General features: G+C 37.9%; 2 protein-coding genes across 2 annotated transcripts; both read left to right on the top strand.

Annotated features, from left to right (window-relative positions):
- The first annotated feature begins 630 nt into the window (after window positions 1-630).
- LOC109217863 (E3 ubiquitin-protein ligase PUB24-like) lies at window positions 631-2,338 on the top strand. The gene has a single exon (XM_019382149.1). The coding sequence runs from the start codon at window positions 771-773 to the stop codon at window positions 2,043-2,045; it is 1,275 nt and encodes a 424-aa protein (XP_019237694.1). The 5' UTR covers window positions 631-770; the 3' UTR covers window positions 2,046-2,338.
- Window positions 2,339-3,330: 992 nt separating this feature from the next.
- LOC109217864 (leucine-rich repeat extensin-like protein 3) lies at window positions 3,331-5,400 on the top strand. The gene has a single exon (XM_019382150.1). It carries the CDS (start codon window positions 3,417-3,419, stop codon window positions 5,031-5,033), a length of 1,617 nt encoding a protein of 538 aa, XP_019237695.1. The 5' UTR covers window positions 3,331-3,416; the 3' UTR covers window positions 5,034-5,400.
- The last annotated feature ends 5,994 nt before the right edge of the window (window positions 5,401-11,394 follow it).

Here is an 11,394-nt window from a genome sequence, read left to right as displayed (position 1 = left end):
GAATCCAGTAGCTTTTGTTCAAACTCTGTATATGTATTAAGAAATCCAATGAATATGTACAAATTCTTAATTTAGAATTCAATAACTTAGAATAATTTTAATCCCGAACTCATAAGGTTCAAATCCTAGCTCCGCCTCTGATTATCTTTTAATTGGTTTGAGTTATAATTGTAGCTATTTGTTGAAAGGTTTTACCTTCGAGCCCAAATTAATCTTTAATTTGTATTATTTTCTTATTATTGATGATGTAGTTTACATATTAGTTTTTGTAAAGAAAATATTGTTTGTACATATATAATATTTGTTCTCTCGTGAAGGGTTGTGGAATGACTGTATCTAAAGAATTTTTCCTTGTGATTACTACGTCTACTTGTCGCTTAGCCCCACTTTGCCACTATGGTTTGTCTGGAATGTGGAAATTGCAAAATGTTAGAAAGTCAGCAAAAAGTGTTTTCTATGGAGTGGTAGTATATGTTTCAATTGTTCCTCGTGCGTTGACCGACTCCTTCTAGTCCAAACTTGGACCAAAAAATCAAACGAAATGACAATAAAATAAAAGCAACAATAATTGAAGTACGTATATCTAGAAATTGATTCTTTTCTGGTACATCTTCCTTTGCTTTGTCCATTCAAACAATTCATGCATATATTAGCCGCTTTCTTTTACCACCTCTCATTAGAAAGAAAAAAAAAACTCTATTTCTCTCCATTTTTTTTTTCTTGTATTATATATAGTTAGATTCTTCTTGTTAATTTTCAAATAGAAAAAAATGGAAGAAGTAGAGATACCCCAATATTTCTTGTGTCCTATATCTCTCCAAATAATGAAAGATCCTGTGACAACAGTCACTGGAATTACTTACGACCGTCAAAGTATTGAACAATGGTTATTGATGACAGACGAAAATATAGCTACATGTCCAGTGACAAAACAACCTTTGCCTAGAGACATCGAGTTGTTGACACCAAACCATATGCTCGGGCGATTGATCCGATCCTGGACCATTGGCAATGCTGAGAATGGGATTGAGCAAATTCCATCGCCTAAATATCCTATGAATAAATCACATGTCATCAGGCTAATTCGCCAGATGAACAATCGCGAGACTTATGTAGAAGCATTAAGGAAAATGGGTAACATGGTCAGTGAGAACGAGAAAAATAAGAAGTGTTTGAATGAAGCTGGTGCAATTAAGGCTATGGTTTGTTTCATATTGAGGAGTTTTAAGGAAGGGAAATTAATTGTGGGACTTGAAGAAGCTTTGAGGATTTTCCATCTTGTTTGGAGCCCAACACATGAAAACAAGCAACTTGTCAAGGAAAATCATGATCTAATTGAAGCTATTTTATGTATTTTGAAGAGTGAAATGATCAACAACAACAACAACAATCAAGTTGTAATAATCAAGACTCATGCAATTATGGTCCTGAAAAATGTGATCTCAGTATCAAGTTCAAATCTATTATCGAGTCTAACACCCGAATTTTTCCAAGAAATGTTGAATATTTTGCACAAAAACAGCAAAAATAAGGTGTCTCAACAAGCTACAAAAGCAGCTTTACATGTGCTAATAGATGCATGTCCAAGAGGAAGAAACAGGCTAATAATGATAGAATTGGGGGCTATTTTCGAGCTAATTGAACTCGAATTAAGCAACAATGAGAAAAGGGTAACTGAATTAGTATTCAGTCTTTTGTTATATTTGTGTAGTTTGGCTGATGGGAGAGCAGAATTAGTGAAACATGCAGCTGGAATTGCAGTGATTTCTAAAAGGATACTAAGGATATCTCCAGCTACAGATGATAGTGCAATTCAGATTCTTGGATTGATTTCTAAATTTTCAGCTACAAAACAAGTGCTAATAGAGATGTTAAGAGTTGGGGCTGTGTCAAAACTTTGCATGGTAATTCAAGCACATGGTGAAGCATATTTAAAGAAAAAAGCTATGGAAATCTTAAGGGCACATTCTAATGTTTGGAGCAATTCTCCTTGTGTACAAATTTATCTCCTCACAAGATATCCCGGACAATATATAGAGCTTTAGAATACTGATACTTGCATTAGGGTAGGCTGCTACATCACACTCTTCTTGGGGTGCGGTCTTTTTCGGACCCTGAGTGAACGTGGGATGCTTCGTGCACCGGGCCGGGCTACCAATAGTAAATAATAATATTCACTTCTAAATTTCAATTCCTTTTGTATGATATATGTATAAATTGTAGTAACAACATTATATCCTTTTTATTCTGCAAAACAATATAATATGCAAAATACATACATTGAAACCCCATGCATACAAAAGTTATGAAGAAATTAAACTGTTTACTTGCCTCTTTAGTTATATAACTGCAACAACTAGATAGATGTAGAGGAAGACAATGGTATATATATATATATATATATATATATTTGAAAGAGTTTACCTCATACATTATTTTTGTCCTTTTATTTTTAATAAATTCTTTTGGGGTGGACATGACTCGAGTATAAAAGAGGAAAAGAAGGATCTGATGAGAATTAAACATTACAACTTGATAATATATAATATAACAACATACTAGTAAATTCCTGAAAACTCGATAATTTGTTACTATAGGCTTGCTGATAATTTTTAACTCATTTAGTGATGATTTCAGTATTACACGGATCTGTTTTTTCCTTTTTCAAGTTTTTTCACTGTTAACCAGTAAGTATAGGTGCATCATGACGTTGAAATAGCTGATCTAAAACGATCAAGACTTTTTCTTTCATTTTTCTTTTTTATTTTTTATTTTATTTTGGGGGAGGTTGGAAGTAAAGACTTTGCAGAAAAAGGACAAATTAATTCTTAGCAAATTGACAGTACTGTACTTCACTTCTACGTTCAAATTCATTTTTTTTTTTCTAACAACTGAACATTTCCATATTTACGATAATTATTACTAGGAGTATAATTTTTTGAGTTCTCAAATTAAAGCATTTAAGTTATTATTCCTATTACATGGAGTACAAATTATAATAAAACTTTGAACCACATATTCTTTATAATATTTCAATAGCTTTATCTCAGTTTTCTATATATCAGTGTCAGATAATCGTCAATTAAAAATATCATTCCATTTATAAAATTTAATATTAATTAGGATATAAATTATATACAACAGATTAAGGACGCTTAATGAAATTATATTGACGAAATAAATTGAATCTGTTTCAACAGAAGTCCGATGACGACGAACAAGCTGAAAAAGCTCATCCAATTAACAAATCAAAGACTTTTTCTTTTTTTGGGGTTAAATATCGAAAGACTTACCTCAAAGAGAAAACAACAAATCAAATAACAGCAAAGCCAGATCAACTTTTTCACTTCTTTTTTCATTCTCATTCATTTTTCCTCACTGAAACAAGACTCAATATAACAAGTTTTGTTTCTTAAATGAACATGCACCATTTTGCAGGTCATAGTTCTGGCCTAAACACATTATTCTACCTAGTCATTTTCCCTATTCTCTTCAATGCATCCACCACTTATCAAATATCTAATTCTAGTAATGATCATTTGGGGGTCCCTAATATCGAATATACTAACCGTAGAAAGCTCTTATCCTACAATGGTGATATTCTTGCCATCAATCCATCACTTAATTTTGAGAATTTTAGGTTAAAGAATGCATACATTGCATTACAAGCTTGGAAAGAAGCCATTCTCTCTGATCCTCACAATATAACCGCGAATTGGATAGGATCTAATGTGTGTAACTACACTGGAGTTTTCTGTTGGCCATCTCTTGATGAACCCTCTGAACTCACTGTTGCTGGTATCGATATCAACCATGGCGATATAGCTGGTACTCTTCCACATGAATTAGGCCTGTTATATGATATTGCATTGTTTCATATAAACTCAAATAGGTTTTGTGGTACTATCCCTGAGAGTTTCTTGAATTTGAAGCTCCTTTTTGAGTTAGATGTTAGTAACAATCGGTTCGTTGGCAAGTTTCCTGATGTGGTAGTCCAATTGCCTAATTTGAGGTTTCTTGATTTGAGGTTCAATGAGTTTGAAGGTGAGCTACCAAGGCAAGTTTTTGAAAGGAGTTTTGATGCTTTGTTTATTAACAATAACAGATTTTCTTCTGAGTTGCCTGATAACTTTGGGAATTCGCCTGTTTCTGTCATGGTTTTGGCAAACAACAAGTTTAAGGGATGTATACCGGTTAGTTTGGGAAAAATGGCTAAAACATTGAATGAATTGCTTCTTATAAATAACAATTTCCATTCATGTTTGCCTAATGAGATTGGAATACTGAAGAACTTGACAGTGTTGGATTTGAGTTATAATCAAATTGTTGGTACTTTACCTGAGAGTATTGGAAATATGGAGAGCTTGGAGCAGTTGAATTTGGGTCATAATATGTTGTCTGGGAAGATATCTGACAACATATGTAGACTTCCAAATTTGAACAAGTTTGTCTATGACAACAACTACTTTTATGAAGAGAGTCCAGCTTGTCTAAATCTGAATGCATTTGCTGATCAACAGAATTGTCTTAGAGGAAGGCCTATGCAAAGACCTGCATTGGATTGCCAGAGATTTTTGTCTAAAAAAGTTGATTGTAACACTTTCAAATGTGCATTACCACCTCCATTACCTACCCCTCCACCAACCAATTGTTGTTCTTGTTCACCTCCACCACAACCATCACCGCCACTGCCATCACCATCTCCACCGCCACCTATTGAGCCACCATCATCTCCACCACCTTTATCACCTCCAATTTATTCTCCCCCACCTCCAACATTGTCACCTCCACCACCTCCAACTCCTTGCAATGCTAGTCCACCGCCACCTCCACCAAGCTGTACACCACCTCCTACATTCTCTCCACCTCCACCAAGCATATCATCGCCTCCGACGCCACCTTCTCCACCCCCACCAACTCAAATATCTTCTTCACCTCCACCACCAAACATTCCACCACCTCGACCTTCACCTCCATCATGTGCAGAACAGGCAATACCACCAAGTCAAGATATGTCTCCTCCTTCACCTTGAAGTGTAATATGATCACAGGTTACTCTTCATGGTTATTACCTCATCTTCCTCATAGAATGGAAGTTCAAATCATACTTCATTACAGGCACATCTGCACTACAGTTTTGTTAGAGAACCATGCAGAAGAGGTGTGAATTGAGCCTCATTTTTTTGTAGGACTAGTGTAGAAGAGATTCTAGATGAAACTATTATTCAAGTTATCTAACTCGTCTCTAGAATTCTTAATAAAACGCCGAACATGTTGCGTGAATTGTTGGTATAGACTAGTTTTTCTCCTGAAACAACAATATTGTAGTTGATCACGAAAAGGGGACTAGCTCCTTTTTTTCCAAAAAGAATTTAAGAACATCTCTCAGGTTACACTGCTCATTTATTTCAATGCTTTCACTATTCACTTAGTCTCTTTCATAATCAATGTGTTCTATATGTGCAATTCACTTAGAGGAATAATCAAATGAAAATATCTCTAATTGCATGACAATAGTGTAACTTGGAGTAAGGAGTATCATCACTTAACTTCCAATATGAACAAATTCTCATCAATCAGCTTAAATACCAAACATTTCCTACCTGCATAGCATTATCTTCTAACATATTTCCTCCACCATTTCTGAAATTGAAGTCTTAGCAATTTCTTATAACTAAAACAGACCAACTAGCACCATGAGTTCAAATGGCTGACTCCTCTTCACATATCTTTTGCCTAATGCAGCCGGTATTCTGCATAGGTACAAACAAACATTCTCAAGCGCAATATATAGTTCATAATCAAGTGATCAATAGCAAAAGTCATGAATCGAAAAGAGTACTCCAAGTAGTAGACAAACTTCACATCAACAATTAAATTACTTTGAAGTGTGTCATTTCATCAATACGATTTACTTAGTTCATGTTATTGTAAAGGCATTAATACGAATGGATCAACATCCTGCCGATCGAATACAGTGCATATGATTGAGTTTTACACTATTTTTGTGGAGGTAAAACATCTTCTTCTGATCAGCTACTAGATTAACTGAAACACCAAGAATCAAAAAGAATAATTTATATAAAATATTAGATATTACATACCTCTAGACTCTAAAGTGCAAGGTAGTTAAATTCAGTGGCGGATCCAAAGTATGAGATACGGGTTCACGGGAACCAGTAGCTTTTGTCTAGACTTTGTATATTTATTACAAAATCCACTAAATATCTATAGATATTTCACTGTGAACCCATTTATTATTGTATATTAACTTGAGGCTGTTGTAGGAACCCATAAACTTTAATTTTTGAACCGCCGCTACTCAAAAAAGGCAAGAACTTCGCTTGGTTGATGTCACGACCCAAAATCCACTAAGGGTCGTGATGGCGCCGGACATCACTGTCAAGCAAGCAAACACCAAGAAGTTCATTAAATTCCCATTTTAGTATTTATTGAAATTATTTCTTTTATACATTAAACAATAAATAATGAAATTCACTGAATAAATAATGATGTCTTTAACAACTTAAATATTGAATAATCCCATAGTCATCCCAGAACCCGGTGTCACGAGTGCATGAGCAATTTCTAGGAAACAATGTAATACAACAATCGTCCGGAATACAAATTGGAAAGTAGAAAAAATACAATATGAAACTCTGAAGGAGACTCTGCCGGCTGCGGGTCGTCTCGAAAAGTGCAGCTCCCTAAGTCTCCATATCAATCAGGCCGCTGCGCCCAACTAGGCCACAAGACATACATGTGCATGTGCAACAAAAATGCACAACAAGTGTAGTATGAGTACAAAAATAACGTGTACCCAGTAAGTATCCTGTCTAATCTCGAAGAAGTAGTGATGAGAGGTCGACTTCGACACTTACTAGTGGTCCAACAATATACCAATAATATAGTAAATCGAGGATTTATATAAAAACAGTTGTAACTCAATAACATAAAGCAAGTAAATAATTCTTTTATTAATATGGAATTTCCAAATTCATTTTTTATCATTTACACATTTATCTCAAGCCAGGGAGGCAATATCTTCATTTATAAATTGCAAGTCAAGCATGCGCAAATCATGCTGAGGTCGTATTAGTAGCTACGCACGGACTCTCGTCACCTCGTGTGTACGTAGCCCCTACAAATAGAAGCACATATCCAATTAATTAACCTATGGGGACAATTCCCTCTTACCAGGTTAGAAAAGAGACTTACCTTGCTCTGAAGTTCCATAACCGACATTCCACGCCCTTCCGAAGGCTCAAATCGATACATAACGCTCCAAACTAGATAAATAATTATGCAAACCCATTAATTTATACTCAATTACTCATAATAATCCAATATATAACAATTTCTAACCTTGATAAAAAAGTTGACAAAATTGCCCTCGGGACCACATGCCTGGATTCCGAAATTTTTTGGAGATAAAGTTTGCCCACAACCTCACGAACTCAAATATATAATTTACTCTCAATTTCATGTCCAAAATCGTGGTCAAATTCCAAAAACACCCATTTTCTAGGTTTTTCCTCAAACCCAAAATTTCCACAAATTTCCATACTTTAATCCGTATCTTAATCATGTATTTAACTTGTAACGAGTGGGAACAACTTACCTTGTGATACTTGAAGAATATCTCCCCTTGAAGCTCTCCAAAATCGCCCACGCCAAATGAAAATGGGAGAAAAGTGGCCGATTCCCAATTTTTAAAAGAACCCTTCTGCCCAGACGATTTTCGCATATGCGGTCCATTAGCCGCTTCTACGGCTCCGCTTCTGCGGCGTCTTCTTCGCACCTGCGCCCTTCTCCGCTTCTGCGGCCTTCACCTTCGCACCTGCGCGCCCGCAGGTGCGCCTAAATGACTGCTCCTGTGACTCCCCCTGCTCCAGTCCTTTTCCGCTTCTGCGGGCTCGCATCTGCGGTGCCACTCTGCAGGTGCGATTACACCAACAGTCCTCCAACTTCAGCAGCTCCTCAACTCCAAACCTTGATCCGTTAACCACCCATAATCAACCCAAGGCCCCCAGGAACTCACCCAAACATACCAACAAGTCCTAGAACACCATACGAACTTAGTCGAGCCCTCAATCACACCAAACAATGCTAAAATCACGAATCAACCTCCAATTCAAACTTAAAGAACTTGAAAGTTCAATTTCTACTTTCGATGCCGAAACCCGTCAAATCACGTCCGATTGACCTCAAATTTTGCACATAAGTCATATTCGACATACGGACCTACTCCAACTTCCGGAATCGAAATCCGACCCCGATATCAAAAAGTTCACTTCCCGTCAAACTTCTCAAAAACTTTTAAATTTCTAACTTTAGCCAAACGACTCCAAAATGACCTACGGACCTTCGAATCCACTTCCGATCGCGCTCCCAATACCAGAATCACCATACGGAGCTATTCCCAGACTCGGAATCCCAAACGGATATTAATAATACTGAAATGCGCTTCAACCCAGATTTATGAAATTCTTCCAAAATGCTAACTTCCACAATAGGCATTGAAACGCTCCCGGGTCATCGAAAACCCGATCCGGACATACGCCCAAGCCCAAAATCATCATACGAACTGTTGGAACCTTCAAATCTTGATTCCGAGGTTGTTTACTCAAAGATCCAATCCTTGTCAATTCTTCCAACTTAAAGCTTTCGAAATGCGAATTCTCTTTCCAAATCAACTCTGAACTTCCCAGAATTCAATTCCAACCATGCGTACAAGTCATAATACCTGAAGTGAAGCTGCCTCAAACTGCCGAACGATGTGCTAGAGCTCAAAACGACCGGTCGGGTCGTTACATTCTCTCACACTTAAACATACGTTCATCCTCGAACGTGCTGAGAACTGCACTGGAGTTGTCCGAGATCACTTTTCAACACCTTGAGCACCTACCCGTGCTACCACAGCTCAGTTGAGCACATTAAATCGATCAAATCTGAAGATATTCTCTTTTATTCAAACAAATAAGCTTAGAACCCAGTTCCAACACCCAAAATTCTCTGTCAGGCCTGCTTCTAACCTACGAATACCGTATCAATCACTACACGATGTACCAGAACATGACTGCATACCTTTGCTGAATTCACACTATGCACTACATAACTCACATGACCATAATAACATCCTCTGATAACAATAGCCAAAATTCTACGAATCTGATGCTCCCAACGCACCCCATGACATATATAAATCATGTTCTAACCCTTTTCAATGCCGCCACGATGGAAGAGATGTGTACAAGTTCATAACCAACTGCCGCGCCAACAAATCTTGAGTCTATACTCCCGACAAGAACCATCACCTCATTCTGAACCAAATAATGATATTTGCTCTTCGATATACTTCATATAATTTGATCGTACTGAACCTAGATCCAATAATCTAGTCTCACCCAGTACGAACTGCTTAGGCAATAAGCCACCCCAGACATGACCAGAAGTCTCATATGATGCCACAATGTGCCAATAGGCTACGAGCTCAAACATGATACATAAGGGAAACGAACTCTGGAAGGGACTACTCAACTCACGTAACTAATATGTACTTTCCTCAGAAAATAGGAAACAAAACACACAAAAATTAGAATATAGAAGACTGTACTCATCATCACACTATTGCGGCGTGCGACCCGATCCAAACAACATACCCGTGGCGGCGTGCCACCCGATCCACACATAGAAGTCACATAAGGAGATACACACCAAACGAAATTGCTCTTTACTACTAAATACCGCATATCGGTTGCAAGCACGCTAAGTGCATAATACCATCCCTGGGGAGATAAATAGCGCCATAAGTTACAGAAACTCAAGCACAACTGGGGTGCGATATATAATCTGAATCACAAGAGCCATCCTGCTCACATAACACCATCTCTACGCAGAACCTCAACACATAAGAAATTTATCATGTCGTTTCAAAACTCACACGGCCCAATATAGCATTACAAGAAATAGCCGACGACGAAATAGCATCCAACGTCCGAATACTCCTTCATAAGGAGCGCTATGCTGAAATGAACACATCCGGCCTGATATAGAGCCCACCTTCATATTTAAATCCATCCACGGAACTCAAGCCGATTCATCGTACTAGGCCAATAACCTTTCAAGGGTCCATAAATACCCCTTTTCCTATAACTCATAAGAACAACCATCTTAACCGGAGTAAACCTCCACAATCCACATCCTAATAAACCGAGTGCCCTTCAGGCATAAATTCTCAAATTAGCGATATTACTATAATCTTCAAACTTGGTTTAAATTTCCAATCAATCAAGTGACTACATGTCACACTTATACAATCTCCCCGTGAGACACGCTCCCACGACCTTCCGCACCAGATAACAAGTCTGCACATCCATACCACCGGCCGCACTAATGCTGTAAAGCAAATCAAGAATCCATAACCAGGTTTCAAAGCCTCTTTCACGAAACACCAATCTCAGGTGATGCTGAAGACAATACCAGCTTACTCTAAACATTCAGATCCCTTTTTCCTGCTCATCCGAGCTCGTGACATCCTTGCCAACATCGAACCGCAACCTCGGTTCCTCATTTTTAATTTCATACCACTCACTGCACCTAACATGCCAATATGCAATAGTGCCAGAATTTCATCATAACTCCTGAACCACTAATAGGGTAAACACTTCATTACATAAAAGCTTTTTACTTAACTCATTCCAAAAGAACCATAACAACACGGGGGTGGATTCTCATAACCGTAGAACATGCAAATCCTCAAGTAGTGGTCTAAGCCACCATAACCTTTCCGGGATCCGCCGACACATAGCAGGCCATAATAGTTGAATACTTCCAAATAAAATCAATCACGGCGGCCGTCAAGCCTCACACGTACCGTCACGAATCACATGCATAACTTAATCAGGCTGAAGGAACTGATCACTACCACCAATATGCCAATTCCACTATGGCTAACCGATCTAACTTCTTCCCATTTATCCTTGATTGCCTTAGAAATAATATTAACTCCATTCAACGCATCACACACTCAATCCGCACTCATCTCGAGTGTCCTTGTATCACGAGACCATGCTGTCTCAAATCCCACGAACCATCTCATACCTTCCTTGGGCGCATATTCGCATCCTCAACTGAACACCCATTCCGACAATCCCTCTACGAATCCGAAGTTTGTTTCTCTCATTCACCCAAATGCTACACTGCAAGCCAAAATTATCATAGAACATTCGGAGCCTCCTATCATGATCTGCTGCAAAAGCTCGATTCTTAACCACATTTCGGGCTTGAAATCCTTAAGCACCGCATTTTAACCTTTGAATTCACTAGGAACATTGTTGAGAGTCACCCACTCTGGTTTGGTCCTTAATATAATCAACTCCCAGGCTCCGCTAG

The sequence above is a fragment of the Nicotiana attenuata genome, unplaced genomic scaffold, assembly GCF_001879085.1.
Source record: "Nicotiana attenuata strain UT unplaced genomic scaffold, NIATTr2, whole genome shotgun sequence".
Taxonomy (NCBI): domain Eukaryota; kingdom Viridiplantae; phylum Streptophyta; class Magnoliopsida; order Solanales; family Solanaceae; genus Nicotiana; species Nicotiana attenuata.
The sequence above is the reverse complement of the archived record's forward strand: the minus strand, read 5'-3'. Positions and strand labels throughout refer to the sequence as shown.

Bases quoted from the DNA above. Each gene is read 5' to 3' on its own strand.
- LOC109217863 (XM_019382149.1), top strand. From the start codon at position 771: ATGGAAGAAGTAGAGATACCCCAATATTTCTTGTGTCCTATATCTCTC.
- LOC109217864 (XM_019382150.1), top strand. From the start codon at position 3,417: ATGAACATGCACCATTTTGCAGGTCATAGTTCTGGCCTAAACACATTA.